This window comes from Pelodiscus sinensis, chromosome 1 (genome assembly GCF_049634645.1).
Source record: "Pelodiscus sinensis isolate JC-2024 chromosome 1, ASM4963464v1, whole genome shotgun sequence".
Classification (NCBI taxonomy): domain Eukaryota; kingdom Metazoa; phylum Chordata; order Testudines; family Trionychidae; genus Pelodiscus; species Pelodiscus sinensis.
In genome coordinates, this window is record NC_134711.1 from 18,392,661 (window position 1) to 18,413,303 (window position 20,643).

Sequence of the window (20,643 nt, forward strand, 5' to 3'; positions counted from 1 at the left end):
AACTTTTCTTGTGTGTATTTACTGCAAAATAAAAAACAAAATTTTGCATGCACTATATTGTTTGTAAGTGAAAATAATTACCACAAATGAATTATTTGCATGATTATGAAGTAGGGATGATTGCTTCTTCTTGTACTTACACATAATCCAAATTTATTATTTTGAAAAAAAAATTGCTCCCTTTCTTCATAAGCTGTATCACTTTGAAATCCAAAGGGGAAGTCTTGGTTTGGAAGATAAATAACATTTGCTTTCCCTTCATTTGATCTCACGCTATTATAAATTGATAAACTGCAAATCATTGTCCTGTAAGTTTTTCTGCATTTTGGGGTCTGACCTTGAAGCTTTTTTCATGATTAAGGGCCTTATTCTGCACAGTGCTCTGTTCCTTTGTACTGTGCTGAGTGCCCTCAACTCCACGTGAAAGAAGATGAAGACAATCAGTCCATCACGGAATGAGATCTGCATACTGGAGAATAAGGCTGTATGGGACCACAGCACTTTCCAATGAAGTCAGTTGGAGCTAAAATGAGTGGCATTGGATGCCAAATCTATCTAAAAAGTCAGTCTTTCCTCTATTGTTCTGTAGTACAAAAACAGATCATGGATAAAACCACAGTAGTTTGTAATACTGCTATGCCTGTACCATTAAATTATTTGTTTGAGATTCTTAGGATGTAGGAGTTGGTTTTGATCTGGTTCTGAATCTGGGACTAACTCAGTTCACAGCTTGTTCATTATTAGGTTGACTACATGTCCCTGAGAACTCTTGCTGCCCCCCCCCCCTTTTTCTGATCTTAGACTGAAAGCCCTGTCATTTTTACAAGTGACTTTTCTTTGTCTCATTTCTCATAATGCCTTGCAGATTGGTCAACGCTGGGAGCTATTAGTCAATGGAGCTGGAGCTTTATTATTAAAAAGAAATCAGGCTCATTCAGTGCATGTGCACCTCCAGGTTCACACTCCCTCCCCCCCAATCAGCCTGACATATGGCGACACTCAGCTTCTCCTCTCCTCCCATTCTGGAGGCTGTCCAATGAGCCCTGTTGCTTAAGTCCTTGAGTCAACTTTCTTGGCCCATAGAATCAAAGTTATAAGGTAGCTAGGAAGGAACAGAAGCAATGTTTTAGCAGAAAAAAAGGACTAGTAGGCTTCTATTTAATTCTCATCCTCCCATGGCTCACAAAATCCAGTCCTGGAACAACCATTCTCTCCTCCTATGACTGGTGCCCAGGATTTTCACATTCAAGATCTGCTCACCTCACCCTGGAGACCATCACAAACCAGTCTTGTTAAAACAGTTGGTCCTCTACCATTCCTTTTTTGGAAGAGACCTTCTAGCTTATGGGAGTTTGATGCTCCAGGATCTGTTGCCTTCTAGAATCATAGGTAGCCATTAGACTTCGTGTGCAGCTTGTGTGTTATTTCTGCACAGAGAGGGAATGGTCACAGGCAGAAGTATTGATTTTTGTATTTTTGAGTACGTGATGTTGCACTGAGTTTGAAGATGTTCCCAAGCAGATGTACCATCCCAGTCCCACAACCCTCAAAGTCAGTGGTAAGGATCTTCTCTTTGGCAGGTCATTCTCTCTATGAAAGAAATGTGTTAGAAGCTGAAGTAACAGAAGGAGGAGGAGGAGTTCTGAGTGTAATTTGTACCAAGGAGAGAATGCATAAAGAAGAGCATGGGAGAAAGAACAAAGAGGGAATTGAGGAGGGCAGCATGTGTACAGGTTTGGCACCAAGAACCATAACAGGAGAAGGTCAAGGCAAAGATGCTGGTAATGATAGAGTTGTTTAAGGTCGACAATGGTGGTAAGCTTTATATGGGACTTGAGATGATGCTAGTAAAGGAATGGGCAGAGACTCTGATTGTACGGGGAGAAAATAGGAGTAAGTCTGTGTGATATTAGCTCCAAATCAGGGGCATTACTATGGATGAGCCTGAGTTAGTCATGGTTCACCTGCTTCATCCAGACCTACTCCAATCGGGGTCAGAGTCCCCCAAATCCACAGCCTGGTCCTATCACTCTCCTGCAAGTGCTATATGCTATTGCCCCATGGGTGGGAGCCTCATGGGAAAAGGTCTGGGTGGGGCCAACACTGGGTCCAGAAACTGGGACAGCTATGCACAGCATTGGCAAGAGATAAATGCAGCAGGGCTGCCTGCTGAGCAGAAAGAGAAGGTGGGGGGAGGCAAGTCCCTCATTCCTCTTGCCCCCCTCTCTCCAGGTCCCTAGATCATAGAATCATAGAACACTAGAACAGGAAGGAACCTCCAGAGGTCATTGAGTCCAATCCCCTCCCCCCCCCCCCCCCCCCCGCCCTTATGGCAGGAGCAAGCACTGGCAGACCAGGGTTACTGCACTGCATGTTCTGGTGTATGTAAATTAACAATGAAATTAGTGCCCTCAGGGGGAGCTCTTAAGGGCACAGCATTATTGTGGAATGAAGTGCTTCTCCCAGTGAGTGCCCCTGGGGCAGGGAGTCAGTGTTTTGTTTACAATCAGGGGCCAGCTGAGTAAGATCAGAAAAGTATCCTGATGACAGTTTCAAGTCTATTATCTGTAGTAGGATACCAACCTTTAGAGCCCCAGGCAGGTGCAGTATAAATTCATGGAGTCTTTTGCCTTAATAAGATGTTTTCAAAAGTTAAAAGAGCTGCTAAAAAGTGATATAAATATCTAGATTTTTCTACAGTTGTTTCAAGTGTTATATTCAAGAGTTAGTAATAACAAAGCATGGCTATACATTAGAATGTTAAACCTGATCAGTGTCCTGTAAAGTGACTTGACACATAATGTGTGATCATGTTAGTATTAGAGCTGCGTGGGTCTAATATTTATTTAATTTTCATCCTTTACATTTGTAAGAATTAGAATTAGAAATTATCTGACAGGAACATTGTATATAAACTATTATCTGCAAAGAAAACCAAGAGCTTTCAGGTGCCCAAGTTGCCTCTGAAATCATGGTTAAAGATGTTCCTTACGTCCAAAATCTGAAATGACGCCCTGTTCATATGGCCCCTTCTGTTGCTCACTTCTAGTTTGCTAGTGCACTTTGATTTACTCCATTTTGCTATTGCATACTCAGTTCGGAGTCCACACTGCCCACTCATGTGCAACAAATTAATGCACAGTAAATTTACACCCGGGTTACTACACACTTAACCCTTGCCTACATGTAGAACTTAGATTTAAATACCAGTTGGTTTCAGAACTGTGCAGTATAGACATACTCTAACATTTCACCTAAATAAGCCCAGAGTGTGGTGTTTTGAACAGTTACTTTATAGTATTACAACATATCTTCTGAGGGAAATCAGTTCCAATATAAAAGATCTGAATTTGTATTTTTTTTAAATCTGTCTCTTTGTATGGATATGGTTTCAAATAGTTCAGTTAGTCCTAAAGTCAGTTACACTTTTCTTTTTTTAGACAAAAAAAACCCCTACCATTTCTTCTGTGAGAGGCAATTTTTTCAGTACAAGTAACGTAGAATAGTGATTGTAAAGTATCTTTGCTCCCTAAAAAGAGAAAGGTCCAATTGAGTTTCTCTTAGTCTTATGGAATGCCTATACAATAGAAAGTAGCAGATAGGAGTGGAAATGCAGATTCTGAGCCTGGACCATTTGTATGAATAACTTACATAAATATATTGTAAAATAATTGTATTTAACGTATTGTAATAAATCATAAATCCCATTAAAATAATGGGTATATAAAGTAGGACTCCAAACTTAATACATAGGGATCTAAATCAATGTCATAACGTTCAAAAGTGCAAAGCACCCACAACTGCTGTCATTGAAATCACTTTGAAAACTCAGGTTACTTATTTAAATGCCTACCTATGAATTTAGAAGTCCAATTTTAGACTTCCCCCCCAAAAAATTCTTGGTCTTCTATTAGCTAAAACTGCATTATGTGATCAAATTATTTCCTCTTCTATAATGTGTTGAAAATTCCCATCATAACGTTCAAAAAAATGTGAATAGTTCCTTCATGCTGTATAGCTCATGAACTATCTGTTACATAAACGTAGGTGTAAATATATATTCTTGTGTCCTGAAGCAACTGCTGTCCTTTAAAGACTGCAGGGAAGTTTCAAAATTTGTTAGTGCAATTGCAAATGTTTAGATCAAATACAATTAATTGACAGAGTAACCAAAAATGTACGTTCTGACTGCCATAAAATCTTTGATTTCATCTTTATTGGCCCAAGACTGCCGGGTATTGATTATTTCACATAGATTACTAAATATGTATGAAAATATTCAGGCCCCAATCATGCAAATATTGTTTAATTTTATTAACATGAGTAGTCCCTTATAGTTACTTCTGAGAATATAAATCCTAATCCATCCCTTCTAAGAGGAATTTTTACCCCTTTAAATATGAGGCTACTAGTGTGAATTCTGTGGTGAATTATGGAAGCCTAGTACTTCCAAAAGTCTGAGATGAGCACTGAGCCTTTACCATGCCCCACTAGTTTAGAGCATCTGATGTTTCCTGAAACTGATTTAACTGATTTTCCCCATTGAGGATATAGGACTGCTGCTTAGTGACTGCGCATGCCGGGGGATGTGGTCCTGAAGGTTCAGAGTTTGCTTAGCTGGACGCATACTAACATGCTTTTTAACATATAGGCTACAAAATGCTGAGTCTCTATAGATGCCTCCATGTTGCCACAGCTGTTCTTTCTAAGTCCATCAGGAATCTCCTTTTTTGTTTTTCAATCCACTAACAGAAAGTATCCTGGGAATGGAAAACACTGGAGAAATTAAAGCAGTTACTAGTCATTTAGGATTTTTTTTTTGACGGCACAGTGGTATTAATGAGATCACTCTTATGTTAGGCCTGACCATGCAGTTAATAATGTGGGGGAGGAACTGGTTTACCATCATAGGTCCCTATTTACTTCAATAGGACCTTATACATGTGCAGTCGTCAGTCTGTGAGTCCTCTGTTTCAGGATCAGGACCATTCTTATACAGGGGAGGGTATGCTCTCAAGGTTCTAAGTAAAATTCCAAACTCAGATCTACCACACAACAGCATGCAAAATTCAAACAAAAAATCGCAAGGCTTTCCTTGCATGAACAAAATCATGACAGTTTTGTCAGAAAACCTTGATCCATTAAGCCTGTGTCTAGGCTACAAAGTTGTATCGGAAAAAGATACGCAAACTGTGAACCACAATTTGTGTATCTTTTTCCACTTTTCTTCTGAAAGAGGCTTTTCTGACAATTGGCCCATCTACACTAGGTCAAATGTCGGGGAAAAAACCTCTTTTGGAACATCTCTTCTTCCCTGTAGAATGAGGTTTACAGGGATGCCAAAAAACCGCATCTGCTTTTCTGAAATTTTTTCTAAAAAGCAGACACATTCCTTGAATGCGGCAGAGCTTCCTCTGGTATCCCAGAAAAACTCTGCAGTCTAGACATACCCAAAGTCTTCATATGAAATTCCACAAGCACACTGGTTTTCTGAAAGGAGATATCCAGCAAAGCTTATTTTAACTGTGAGAGAGAGATACTCTATTTAAGGATTTCCCCTGATTAGATGATGATACAGATTGTGGTATTCAGAATTAATATATTGGATCAGAACAGGCCTTTATTTTTTAAGCATAAAATCTGATCTGGAGTTTCATTATGAGCTGAGTTATAAAGCAGACTGATAAATGCAATCATTCAGTCATTTGCCACAAATCTGTGAACTGCAGGATATTTCCATAATAGCTGATAATGGACCATTAGAAGTAGTTAATCACTATCTGGACAAAAATCAACATTTGATAATATTTCATTTTATGGTATCCATGCATATCTACTGGATAAATAATGTCAAACAGTTTAACAATAGGAAGCTGTGCACATAGTGGATAAAAATAGACCTCTTAATATTTGTGCCAAAATAAAGATTTGTCCTAAAAACCTTATTGGCATCAATATTTCAACATGTGTTTACATTATTTTTAACATTACATACAATGTACATTAAAGATCTATTTATATATAGGTAACTATTTTTCATTTGTGTTTGGGAAACACAAATTTGTAACTTTCTGTTATACTAAAATGTTACAGTATTGGGTTTGTTTTGCAAACTTCTGTTAAGTCATTCAGGTCATATTAGAAATAGAAAAAATACACAATGTTTTGCATTTTTAATTTTCTTTTGTGGCATTGAACAACTGTATTTATTCTTGTTACTATAGTGACAGGCAAACTTGTTTTAGTTTTATAATTTCCTGGTGATTTTGCTAAAAATTAATATATTTTTCTATTGCATAATTTATAATAATTATTATAACATTAAATTTACATGTTCCATGGGATTCTAATTAGCTACAGTTTATCTTGTTTTATATTGACACATATCCATGTACAAGAAAATCTGCAAATTCTATCATTTAAATTGTATTTAACTTGTAAGTCCTGATTTCACACTGGTACAAATCAGAAGGAACTGGACAAATCAATCATGATAGCTCATTTGACTTCAATGAAGCAATACTTGTTTACACTATAAAACCTGACTGGCATTCTCTGTACAAGAAACGCCCATAATGTACAAATATGTACAGCAAGACACGGCGAATGGAATTTAAAATGAGAATTTTTGCAGCCTTTCTCCACCATGTTTCAACCTGAGTTGTTTTTCTTCAATCTGCATTTTGGAATGAACAATGATTTAGTTAAGCAGACTCCATTTTCACAGAACAATTCACAGAGGCTCTCTAAAGAAACGTGAATATATAATGCAGAAATCCTTTGAGGAAAGCTCTCTGAAGCAGTCACTCCTATAATGACTGTTTCGTGAAAGTTCAGCTACATAACAGGTCTGGTACATACTAGAAAATTAAATTGGTTTAACTATGTTGGTCAGGGGTGTGAAAAATTCCTGTGTAGACAGAACTAGGTTGATCAGAAAATCCTTCTTTTGACCTCGCCTCTCTGTGAGGTGGATTATCTACTCCAACGGGAGAACCCCTCTTGTTGTCTTAGGTAGTGTCTACACTGAAGCACTTCAGTGGGGCAGCATAGCATTTTAAGTGCCAGCAAACCCTCAAAAATATATGATGTCTGCAGTGTATTTTTAAGCACCCAGACAGAGGAAATGGTCAATATTTGTTTGTTTGTTTTCTAATGTTAAATATTCATAGTTCTCACACCGATGAGATCTCATTCTTGTCTCTTCTGCCACTTCCTACTTAATTATACTTGAGTTTGTCTTCAGTTTTGCCTGTAAGTTTGCTTGAGCTGCATGGCCAATTAATAACTATTGTGCATGTTTTCTGTGTGCGCCAAACTGTTGCCCTTCTCCCAACACCGGTCAGAACATTTGACATGTCCTTGATTTTCAAAGCCTATCACCTTCGCCGTGAAGAGACAGATTGGTTTGACAAGCCCAGGGAGTCTCGTTTGGAGAATGGACATGGCCTTGACAGAAAACTGCAAGAGAAGTTATCCCACTCCAGACCACCAAGTCAACATCAAGATCAAGTAAGATGTGTCTATAGTTTTGTGGATATTCTGTAGAAATCTTGTTAAGTCATACTGTTTTGTAAAATGTGGACCACTAGATTTATCAAAATCCAGCTGTATTTTAAGCATCTTAGGGGAACAGAACCAGTCATTAGTAGTTCATGGTGGCTTGAAAGAGTATTATTTATTATCCCTATTCTTTAGGATTAGTTTTATCCTTAAATAGTTTTTGGGTGGAATTAACCTGCTCACCTGGAATTACATAGGCAGAGGATATTCCCATGCAAAATGATTCAGTCTAGTCTAATTTTACATTATTGACTTTAATCCAACATGGTTCAAGACTCTGTTTTTTACTGTTTTTAGGGATAGGGCTGGATTTACTTTGAGGTGGTGTCAAGTTACACCAGCATAATCCCTATATGATGAATCACTGAACAAATAAATGGGAATTACACCCATGAAATAAGTAAGAATTTGGTCTGCTCATTATCCTGAGATATAACAAAACACATTGTTGAAAGTGTTTTAAACATACTCACTTTGGGGACTAGTTCACCAAACTTCAGCATTACTGAAGTTTAAACATGGCATCATGCTACTTTATCATACACGTTTATTCATATTCTGTCCTGGCTTTAATGCAAATGGTGCAAATTAAAACATAATTATGAACAAAATATCATATTAGCTAATATGCCACTGTTAAATCATTAGATACTATTTTTTGAGGAGTAACGTTACTTCAAATCATGGGGTTTGATTCAAACTAATGCATCTCGGAGTGCACTTCCTGGCTCAAGTCAGCTGGTGAGTGGAATAGCACGCAGGCGAGATTATGCTAATCAAGTGCGGGATATTTAAATCCCCGCTTCATTAGCAATTTCGGTCAGCTATATTTGCATCCCTAGTTCGAACTAGGGAGCAAGTGTAGACGTACCCTATCTCTCTCTCTCTCTCGTAGAATTCTTTCTGTCCAGGACAAGAGTTAACATTGTATTATATTCTCCTTCATAGGCAAGGGTGGAAGATGTGCCCTGTGTATAAAATTCCTATAGTTTTTATAATCTTCAGTGGTCCCATAACCACTGTTGTTAACTGCAACAGTGGACAGGTCTCATAAAGTCTGAGTCTAAGGCCAGAAGGGACCATAATGATTATTTAGTTTACCCCCTGAACATCACAGGCTGCAGAATTTCACCTGTTCACACCAGTAGTAGGCTCATAACCTCTGTCTGCATTACTAAAGTCTTTACATCTTGATTTAAATTACTTCAAATTACTGAAAATTATTTACTTGAGTTCAAACCAGTATAGCAGTCCACTTCCCACACTGCAGAGGAGAGTGAAAACAAAACCAGAGTCTCTGCCAATTTGATGTGGGAAAACTTCTGTCCCAATCCCAGATATAGTCATCAGTTAGATGCCAAGCATATGGGTAAGACCCTCCAAACAAACGCCTGGAAAATAATTCTCTGAAGTAACTCTTAGTCTTCCCCATTTACTGTCCCATCTTCAGTTGTTGGAGATATTAGCCAACAAAAGGTTTGGATGGGCCATATGCCATTATAGACACACTCATCATACCATCTCTTCTATAAACCTATTTTTGGATTTTCATCTTATATAAAACACAGGATATTAGAGCTTGTAAAAAGGCCAAAACTTTATTTAGGAAATTTTTGGTAGAAAATACTCTTTTGTGAAACAAACATGTTTGGTCAAAATGTTGTGTTTTCAGTTTTTAATGAAGGGTGAAATTTTCTGCTAAAATTTTTGATGAAAATGAGATTTTTGTTTTTGTCAAAATTTTCTGTGGCGTTCTGCCCCTTTTCTCCCCCTCAAAATTTTAACCAGCTATATAAAGCAACTTCATCAGCATGTGGTGACTTAACCAGAGATTAAAAGGAAGGTTAATTATTGAGTGGAGGTCTACAGGGTTTGATCCTTGGTCCGGTTGTGTTCAGTATCTACCTCAATGATTTAGAAAAATGGCATAGCGAGTACTCTTATAACATTTGGGACATCAAGCTGGGAGGGGTTACACATGTTTTGAAGTTTAAAATTAAAATTCAAAATCATCTAGAAAATCTGGAGAAATGGTCTAAAATGAATAAGATGAAAGTCAATAAGGACAAAAGCAAACATCATTCCGTGATGCATTAGTAAAAGAATTGTAAGCAAAAGAGGAAAAGTAATTCTTCTGCTGTACTCTGTGCTGATAAGGCTTCAACTGAAGTACTGTGTCCAGTTCTCAATGCCATATTCCTGGAACAATGTAGTCAAATTGGAGAAAGTCCAGAGGAGAACAGCAAAAATTATTAAAGATCTAGAAAAGATGGCCTGTGTTTAAAAAAAAGGGGGGGGTTAAGTCTGTAGAAGACCGAGAGGAACCTGGTAACAATTTTCAATACATAAAAAGTTGTTACAAGGAGGAGGATCAAACATTTTCTCTTTAACTTCTGAGGTTAGGACAAGAAGGAAATTAAATTATGGCAAGCGAGGTTTTGGCTATACATTAGGGGGAAAAATTGTTGTCAGGCTAGTTAATCACTGGAATAAATTGCCTGGGAACATTGTGGAATCTATGTAATTGGAGGTTTTCAAGAACAGGTTAGACAAACACTTGTTAGGGGTGGTCTAGTTATTACTTAGGCCTGCCTTAAGTACAGGGGTGGATACAAATGTGTACCCATGGATGCAAATATCCATGGATAGATATCCGTATCCATTGGTCCGTGTGGCTTTATTCCTGGGAGATGCTGTGGCCAAAGAACAGGAGCATGGTGCTACCACCTTCAGGAGCCAGCACCCTATGCCACCCATAGCATTTCCTGTGAGCAGAGCCCTGTGGATCAGTGGCTACCGATTTCTATCTGCAGATATCCACATCCACAGTAGACATTAGTATCCAAAGGGGGCTCCACTATTGAGGCCCTTTCCACTCCTACACTTGGATGATGCAATAGGGAAATCTAGCTCCCCTTCCTCGGCAAACATGCCAGGGGAGTTCTATACCCTCTCCCTGATTTAGAGGAGGAAAGCTCTCCCGCTGCTCTCTGCAGGGGGGGCAAGGAAGCACCCCACAAATAGTGGAAGTAGAGGGACAGGATGTGGGGAATAAGTGAAGGCACTGAGACTTGGCTCCAATTTGTGAGGAAAGTTCCTAGAGGTTCTTACCTGTTCCCAGTCTATTCTAAGCCCTCTGAATCCAGCTTCCTAGACGCATTCCTACTTCCACAATATACTCCAGATCACGTGAGTGCTACTGTCATCCCTGCGACCCCAGTGCCTATCCTGGGCATTTGCAGATTTACTTGAGGCAGAGCCCCCAGAATATTTGCATTGAAAGGACACTAGCCTCCCCCAACTCCTGGTTCCATAATCCTTGGCACTCTCTCCTTATAGGCTAGTGTTTGGAAAGAGTTCCTCCTTCTGTTTCAATCTCCTTTACCCATTATCCCCTGCTGAGACATTGATGCAGAGGGGAATCTCCTATTGCCTCTTCAACCCTCTGCATCTTGTAGCACATGGAGTGGTGCTTGGAGAACTACCATCTTAGACATCTTCTGCAAGCATTCACAAAAGTACAACCTCATTGGTCAAATAGCCATGGGAAGAAAAAAAGGAATAAACATGTAACCAGAGCTGAAGTGAATTCAGTTTTAAACTGGTGTGAATGTCTGTGGAACTCTTTTTATAATAAATGCCAGCTAGGCTTATTTATTTGCTTTGGTTAGCTTTGGTTGTCATTTCGCTCTTTGATCAATTTAAATTCAAGCTAACATATTCAGCAATGGACAGTGACTTCAGCTGCCTAATTTGTGGCCTTTTTTAAAACCTGATTTTCAGAAAGACCTGAGTACCTTTCTCTAAAATCTGGTCCTTTAAAGATTTCTCACTGATCTCAAATGGGCAGCATCAATATTTGCAGAAACTATGATATGCTTGTACCCAAGTCAATGAGCAAGACATTTCTGGCTTCATTCATCCAATACAAATTGTCATTCTCTTCTTTCTCCCTTTAAAAAATGCAAATATTTTATAATCTCACCTATTATACTAAAATACTGTAAGTGTCCTGCTTCCTGTGTACGAGTGACTTTTAGTGCATGGAATTATATAACTAGCAGATAACAGAGATTCTCCTTTAGCATAGCCCACTATTTTGGAGCAAGCCTTTTGTGCAGCCTTGTGTCAATCAGTTACCATGGATTTGTTATGATATGGCATAATGGATTAATCTGATACTATTCCAGCAACATTACAGTGAATCAGTTTCCACAGCAACATTCTTAGTGTTACTTAACATTCTTAAATGTAATGAAATCACTGTGCATCTTAGGATCATGACAGTTAGCGTCTCCCAGTACAGAAATCTGGTTGGCTTACCTGCCAATGGCAAAAGTACTGTTTAAATCCACAGAGTATTTGACTGACAGCATCACCTTGACTTCTCTCATTGACCCCTTGCCACATCCCCAGTCCCACTCTCCATTGAGACTCTGCCAGTAGACTAGAAATTTCAGCCAAACATCAGGTCCAAGCTCCTCTTACTGTTGTTTTTCATACAAATTTATGTAGCTCCAGAAAGTGTGACAAGGCCCCATCAGGCAGCTGTTCTTAAAGTAATGATATTGGATAAAGCCCTGATCTAGAGCCAGTTGAAGTCAAAAGAAATTCTCTCATTGACTTCAATGGGCTTTGGATACATGATGGCTTTTAGGACATAGATAATTTAGAAAATCATGTGGGCAAGAGAAATCATGAAGATTGCAAGGGTAGGAAAAGGAGGAAGTAGAAACAACAGGGAAATATGGGAAGGGAATATAGTCACAGCATATAAAAGAACTATTATCCTGAACAAAAGATATTCTTTCCTATATTTGTTGTTAGTTGTCTCTCTGTGTCTGTTTTAATTATTAGGTTGCCAAAGTTGGCATTGATAACACTCGCACTGCTTATGGGTGCATAACAAGGCAAATGCAATGAATCTGCAGAAGCAATTTGAAGAGGGAAGTTACTTTGTGCCCTAGAAGAGGGAAAACCATCTAAAGAGTGTGTGGGCAGGAAGGAGAATGAGGGGAGTAAAGGAGCAGGCACCCTGTAAATCCACAGGATAATTACTGGGAGAAGGAAAAACAGGAGAAAAGAGTAGGTAAAAGCGGAGCATTTGAGAATACAACTTTCCCATTCTAGAATTGGCCTTTGTAAACCCAAAATGAAGCCCAAATGAACAATGGAAGTTAGTGCCATTATGTTTTCTGTCAGTGAGTCTTTCCTCATCTACAAAGGCTAATGTAGGAAAAAGAATGATGCAGTCAGATTTTCATTTTGGGGACACATGCAAATATAAACAGGCAAACACTGGTTTTCCTCATGGCATTTTGCATTTCACTCCTGCTTGAATAACAATATAAGAATGGTAATACTGCATCAGACCAATGGTCCTTTTAGCACCGTATGCTGTCTTCTAACAGTGCTTGGTACCAGATACCTCTGAGGGAAGGAAGAAAGCACAGCAGGTATCATGTGATCCATCCCCTCTCTTCCATTCCCCTTCTGGTAGTTAGATGTTTAGGAATACCCTGAGCATAGGATTGCATCCCTACCCATCTTGACTAATAGCCATTGATGGACCTAGTCTCTGTGAACTTCTAATTTTTTTTTTTTTTGCATAGTTTTGGCATTCACATCTCCTGGCAACAAGTTTCACAGGCTGACTGCTTTTTGTGAAGTACTTTCCGTGTAATTATTTTTAATCTGCTGATTCTTAATTTCATTTTGTGAGCCATGGTTCTTGCGGTATTTGAAGGGGCAATAACATTTCCTATTCACTTACTCCATACCATTTATGATTTCAGACCTACATCATATTTACCATCTGTCATTTTTTAGACCAGTCCCAGTCTTTTTACTTCTTCCTTGTATAGAAGCTTTTCTATATCCGTTCTCATTCTGTTGCCCTTTTCTTTACCTTTTCCAATTTTTTTTAGATGGGGCCACCAGAACTGCATGAAGTATTCAAAATTTTGAATATGTGAACATGCCATGGATTCGTGGCATTGTGATTTTTTTTGTCTTTTTTCTAATGGTTCCTAACAGTGCTACACTTTGAGTAGATGTTTCCAGAGAGTCTTCCAAGATTACCTTGGTTTCTTTGAGTGGTAACAGCTAATTTAGACTCCACCATTTTGTGTTTAGTTGTATGCAATATACAGAACATCTGAGGTGTTTGAATTCAGTTAAAGGTTAGAGTGATATTTTAGGCAAATTACTGTATCTGAGCGGATCCACCATTTCTCGCACAGATATTTACTGAAAGCACTTAAGGTGATAAATATGTTAAATGCATGAGAGAAAGTCATGATAAACCAGTTATTTAAGCACTCAAAGCCACAGAAGAAGGGGGTCAGTGCTCTGTAGTATCATGCAGGAGACATTTTAGTTGTTGACCTCCCATTCCCATGTAATAGCAGCACTTCAAAGGCCATTAGTTCATCTCCCTGTGGAATATCTGTTGTATGTTGCTGCAAGGGTCCAATCTAGCTCCCTTAGAAAACAATGAAATAGACATATTAATTGAAATGACAGGTGTATCTAATGTCTTGGAGCAGCATTGCTGGGCTCAAAGATGTCGAGCCCTCTTCATCTGAATGAATGGTTGCTCCGACATGGGCCTCATGGGTAAAGGGATTACGATACTGGTGACAGCAAATCTTGGGATCCATTAGACTCACAAAATAGTCAATGCTTTTTCCATAATGATAGCTGCTGCTTAATTTTAGGTGCCAGAAGGTTTAATTTTTTATTTTTATTTTATTTTATTTTATTGTTAATTGCCCTTGAATTTCTTTCTTTTTAAATTCCCTGGAAATCTGATGTCAAATTTTTCATGGTTAATTTTACCATCTAATCATCAACCCACCATAAGATGAATCATTAGCAACCACTTCATCATAGGTCAAGATATTTCCTTTATGTAATTTGGTACATGATCACTGATCTTTTCCATCACTCAGCTGTATTGTATATGTGAAAGATGGAAGATACATAATATTTGACAGGTTGACATTTCCTCGCTGATGACTACTTAGTGATATTTTTTACCCTTATGTGGGCTGCTCTCATTAATGGGATTGGAGTCTTGTCTTGCTGGAGTTCTTTCCAGTTCTGCCTTGGTAAAACTTGCACGTCAGGCAGCTACTCTTAAAGTTGCAATAGCTGTTGAAGACCTTTTCCAAGGTCGAAGTCAAAGAAGGCACACAGCTGTTTGCATGCAGAACCAATGGCTGATCTTCTGTAGTTTTTTTTATATAGTGGCTTCTGCCATATGCAACCCCTGAATCTCCAGTCAGAGACTTTACAGAGGGGAAAAGAGAGTAAAGCAATGTAGATAGGGCCAGTGTTAACAAATTGATTAAAGTCCCACTTAGATGCTTTTACAGGGTTAATCAAAACCCTAAGGCACAGTAGAACTTCAGGGTGACCACCACCAGAGTTATGAACTGACCTCATTTGGAACTGGAAGTATGTTATCAAGTAGCAGCAGAGACAAAAAAGACACTCCTCCCTCCCAAAAAAGCAACTACAGACCTGTATTAAATGTAAACTACTAAAAAACAAAGGGAAAGTTTAAAGAAGAGTTGACAAGTTAAGGAAACAGTTACCGTTCATGTCACATTTAAATGAAGGTGGTTAGAAGCCTTGTTTTTTCTACATGACAAGTTTCAAAGCAGTATTAAGTCAATGTTCAGTTGTCAACTTTAGAAGAACAACCATCATATTCTTTCTGTTCAAAGTTACAAACGCGTCAAAGTTACGACCAACCTTCGTTCCCAGATGTTCATGGTAAGTACTCTGGGGAGAGGTGTTCTAGAAAAGGCATGCCTCCTGTGCTGCTTCTCCTACATCTGACCCGTGCGATGAACAGGCAGATGGGATCTTTAGTTTGCTAGTGGCCTGACTCTGCACACATGACTCAGACAGAACTTCTATTGAAGACAGTGGTTCTTATCAGAGGAGAAGGACCAATGCATAATCAACAGAGGCTGGTCAAAACTCCAGCCTTATGTTCATTGAGCATGGAGGCAATATAAGCTTAAAGCCACTGACCTTCTGGAAGTGGATGGAGCAAAATGGTCCCATTGTGCATTATGCAATAGAGATAGCAGTGTTGGCACAATTGCATCATTTCCACAGTGAGCTCCTACCTCTGTACCAACCAAAGAAGACCATTAGCTTAGGGGTGTTAGTCAGACTTTGGGAATCAGCAGAAGGATCTGGCCCAAACTTTCAAGAAGAGGTTTGAAGTTGTGATGTCATAAAAATGAGGTCTTCAAAGCTTTACAGGACTCATCCAAAGCCCACTGTTTCAATGGAAAGAAAGGGCATCTCACAGCAGGAGAGAAACTCCTATTGACTGTCCCATCCTCTATGCACTGCATAATCTCCTGATGCTTGTGTCACTTACTGAACCTAATTTTCATACAGAGAAATGCCTGGGCAGGAAAAATCACTGTAGGTAAAAAAAGGGTCATAATTAAAACGACTTCCCAGGCAATTTGAAAGAACCCCAGCAAATTTACCCACTGTTTCCAGGTGTTTAACAACATAAAGATGATTCTCTCTTCAGAGAGAATTGAGCTGACTAATAGCATGAAATGTATGACCAGGGCCATGGTATCTGGAGTCAACACTTCAGTCTCATGTAACTTTTCATTTAACTCACTGGGTTCCAAACTACAGGGTCCTGCAGAGTAATGTGCTGAAAAATGTTACCCCTGAGTCCAATGGCTGCTTAAAATATGAGCGTTGCGCATCACAGTGCACACTGTAAGGGTGAAATTAACCCTTTGGAGGGCAGTGCAGTGTCAGCCTTGAACTGGGAGAATTTTGAGTGCACCTCCTTGAATGCTGTGGAAAGATCTTTGTCTCTGCAGCAGATCACAAGCACACAAAATCTATCTTGGTCCATTGACTCCAATAGCCCATCTGACTGCAGGGAGGGGCTACTGTTCAGCCTTGCCGCCTAATTCTAGATTTGGAGGGTGCAGATTTCCTCCACTCATGCACTCTGTTCATTCAAATGAAATGTTCTGCTCTCCTCTCTCATTGACCCAATTTACACTGGCATGTGGAATCACACCTTGTTCATGCTGCAGTAACTGAGAGGCAAATCAGATCTGAAGCCCCAGCATTGTGCAGGTGGGATGGAGTTCATCCTAAATGAATGATCAGGAACAGAATGTGTGAAGAAATGGAAATCTTACAATAGTTGTGTTCTGCACTCTGTGCTTGACACAGATTAATATGCTTTATATAAATGCACATAAGCAACAGATTGATAAAACAATACCCCTGATTATCAGAGATGACATAACCATTCCCACTAGCATTACCTATATTCAACACGTTTGGCCATTTATTTTTCTGTCTCTTTCCCTTCAGCTCTGACACATAACAGTTCTGCAGATAACAGTCTAATATCATCTTCAGTTTGAGCATTCTGTTTTCCACCAACAATAAAGGAGAATGTGAAGAACTGGATGCCATTAAACTCTGTCACTTTTATTGATAGTGTATTTATTATGAAGATTTACACTGATCATAAGAGTCTGGAAGTGGCTGTACTGAGAGCAACAGACTAATGCAAGTGCTGGTCTCATTTCTCTGATATACTTGTTGGTGAAACATACAACAGGATGGTGTATTTTTTTGGATTATTATATATTCAGACAAAAAAATAAAATAAATTGTACATTGCAATGTATAGGCCAGATAAATTGACATAACTCAGTTGATAAAAATGGAGCTAAGCTGGTTTACTCTAACTAAAGATCTGGCCATTGTGCTTTAGCACTTCTTTGACTATTATTTTACCTTAACTTTTAAAATATTCCAGAAGATAGACACTTCTAAAATCATCCACTGCAGCTTTAGTTAGCCAGCTTCTGTAAGGTTTCAAATATATTACTTTGATAATAATTTTACTTGCTGTATTTTGCTAATAATGTTAATTGAAACCATGATTCTGGTCTCTTGTGTTTATTAAGATCACATGGCACTTTGAGCAACTGTAGCCATGTTAGATCCCAATGTCTTGGCAAAATTCCGATTTAAGTCGATTCTGCATACGTCACTTTCAGTTAGTTTTGGCACATGTGATGCTCACGTGCACTGTTAAACCCGGGGGGGCTCCTGCTTAATTAGCTTGTTTTTTACATAGCTGGTTTTACAGCTGATTCATGAGGCAAAACAGGTCAAAGTAACTTGTGCAAGACCATTCCCACTGACATCAAGGGTAATTTTGTTACTGACATCAATGGAATCTGTAACTCAATTTTGTAGAGGCAGCATAGTCTAAACTAGGATAGGAGGTAGGATCTAATTTTCTTACTAGCCTCTTCTATTGACCTGCTGTGTGAATTTAGTTCACCTTTGACCTTGTATGTGTTGTGTATTTAGATTTTAAACCCCTTGGGGGCAAAGCTTATGCTGGTAAAGTATCTAGTACAATGGTAGCCCATTCTCTGTTGAAGCCTCTACATACTGCCTTAATCAACATAAGAACATAAGAATGACCATACTGAGTCAGACCAAAGGTCCATCTAGCCCAGTATCCTGTCCTCCGACAGTGGCCAATACCTGACAACCCAGAGGGAGGGATCACAACAGGTAATCCTCACATGATCCCTCCCCTGTCACCCACCTCCAGAGAATCAAAGGCTAGAGACACCATTCCTACCCATCCTGGCTAATAGCCATTGATGGACCTAACCTCCATGAATCTAGCTCTTTTTTGAACCCTGTTAAAATTCTAGCCTTCACCACATCCTCTGGCAAGGAGTTCCACAGATTAACTTTGTGCTGTGTGAAGAAAAACTTCCTTTTGTTTGTTTTAAACCTGCTGCCTATTAACTTCATTTGGTCACCCCTAGTTCTTTTATTGTGGGAATAAGTAAATAACTTTTCCTTATCCACTTTTTCCATACCAGTCATTATTTTATAGACCTCTATCATATCCCCCCTTAGTCTCCTCTTTTCTAAGCTGAAAAAGTCCAAGTCTTTTAAATCTCTCTTCATATGGGACCCATTCCAAACCCCTAATCATTTTTGTTGCCCTTTTCTGAACCTTTTCCAATGCCAATATATCAAGGACCTTTCTAGCATAGACATTGATTCTGTAGATGCTCCAAGGCTGGAGCACCCATGGAGAAAAATTCAGGGCTGTAGTGCATCCACTAGCACCAAATTCCCTCCTCTCTGTAGCCCCTCTTACCCATTGTTGGCCCTGCAAACCTACTCCTTCCCCTCCCTCACAGCACTTCCAGAGTGCCACAAATAGCTGATTCATGGCGCTTAAGCTCCAGCAGGGAGGGAGGAAGGGAGGAAAATGAGCTGAGGGGGGGGCACTTTGTGAGGAGGAGGTGGGGAAGAGTCTGAGCGGGGGTAAAGTGGGGAGTGGGAAGAGGCAGGGTAGAGACCTGGGGGAAAAGGTGAAGTGGGGGATGTGACCTGGAGTGGAGGGAAGGAGTCGAGAATTCCCCAGAAAGTTGAGACTTTGGCGCCTATGCTTTCTATAACTCGTTCGTTTATGCCATACCAAAGTTTCCCTTTCCAGTCTGTGAAAAAGACTCACATTTAAAATGTCTTCTAGTTTAAATGATTCTACTCACATGAGAAACATTTTTTATACTTAATATGCGGAATTCTAACAGAACCAACAGTATCCTCAACACAGTAGACATATCCACAGAAGATGGATATAATAGATGAACAAATATGAAAATAGAATAGTAATTTAATCTCAGAAATCTTCAGAAGAAATCAAAATGAAATCCAATTGCATGCCGTACACAATTGGAATTTAATCATAATCGCTTACTGAAGCAAGACAAAAGAGAATTGTTTGTCTTAACCAGCAAATTAAATCAGAAGCAGTGAGGTCCAATGGAGAAGTTACCAATAATTTATTATTATTAAATAAACTACTGAAAGTGCTTTCTTGCTTGCATGCTGGCCCATCGTGATATGATCATCTGTTTTTAAAAGTCTTGTCTAACGGAAGAATATGTGAGCTCATCAGGAAATCCATTGCAAACATGTGTAAATTTGAGATGCAGTGGCAATATATTTTCCTAACTTTATCTTTTACACTTAAGCTCACAAGGTAGTGATTTAAGTTCCACATGTGCAGTTGGTGATCACAAGGAAAAAAAGGCAGGGAGACTGTGGATTCTGTTCTAACGCTGAAAGATAAAAGGGGGGGACAAGTTGCACTAAAAGTGTCAGAAGCATAGTCATCATGAATCAGTTTTTTCACATGGACTGTTCTAGCCTGGAGATAAAAAAAGCAACTGTAACTCTCCGGTCAATGTACGTTTCCCCTCCCTCCCAGTGCCCAGTCCACAGAGGTTATGGATCTGTCACAGCTGGTAGTTTGAGAACATAGCACTGTGGCACAAGCTGTCGAGACTCGTACTTTCATCTCTGGAGATTCCGGGGCTGTGAGCCAAAATGGCAGCAGTCACACATCTGCATATAAATGATATTCCTAAAAGATTTGGGCTGGGATTTTCAAAAGAACTTTAAAGCTTGACAGTCAATGCGGGTTGGGCATCATCTTTGAAAACATCAGCTTTAAAGACTAAACTTATGTGATTAAAGGAGTCTGAGATCAGACAAGAGAGAAAATAAAATAAGTGTTTATAGATGAGTTTGAAGAAGAGCAAGAGCCCTTTCCAGACTATATAACTTGTGCTTCATTTATTGGTCTATGGTGAGGGTGAAGGGTATATATCAATGACTATGACGTAGAGAGATTCATTCAGAATGTTTATTTTTGGTCAGACCAAAGCAACAGCTCATGGACCTTTATACATATATCCACATTTACATCTTAGGCCACTGGCATCTTAGGGTATGTCTACACAGCAAAGTTATTTCAAAATAACTTTACTAGTGTCTACAAAGCCAAACGGCTATTTCAAAATTAATTTGAAATAGTGGAGCGCTTATTTCGAATTTGGTAAACCTAATTCCATGAGGAACAACGCCAAATTCGAAATAGCTATTTCAAAATAAGTGCTGCGTAGACTCTTATACCGAAATAGGGAGCCTCCAGCCTTCCCAAGGTGCCCTGGTGGC

General features: G+C 39.1%; 1 protein-coding gene across 1 annotated transcript in view; it reads left to right on the top strand.

The window, feature by feature from the left end:
• Nucleotides 1-20,643, top strand: part of PCLO (piccolo presynaptic cytomatrix protein) — a 506,430-nt gene that overhangs the window by 309,769 nt on the left and 176,018 nt on the right. Inside the window, exon 8 of the mRNA XM_014570493.2 lies at nucleotides 7,376-7,512. Coding sequence (XP_014425979.2) covers nucleotides 7,376-7,512 — 137 coding nt within the window. The remainder of the gene's footprint in view (nucleotides 1-7,375; nucleotides 7,513-20,643) is intronic.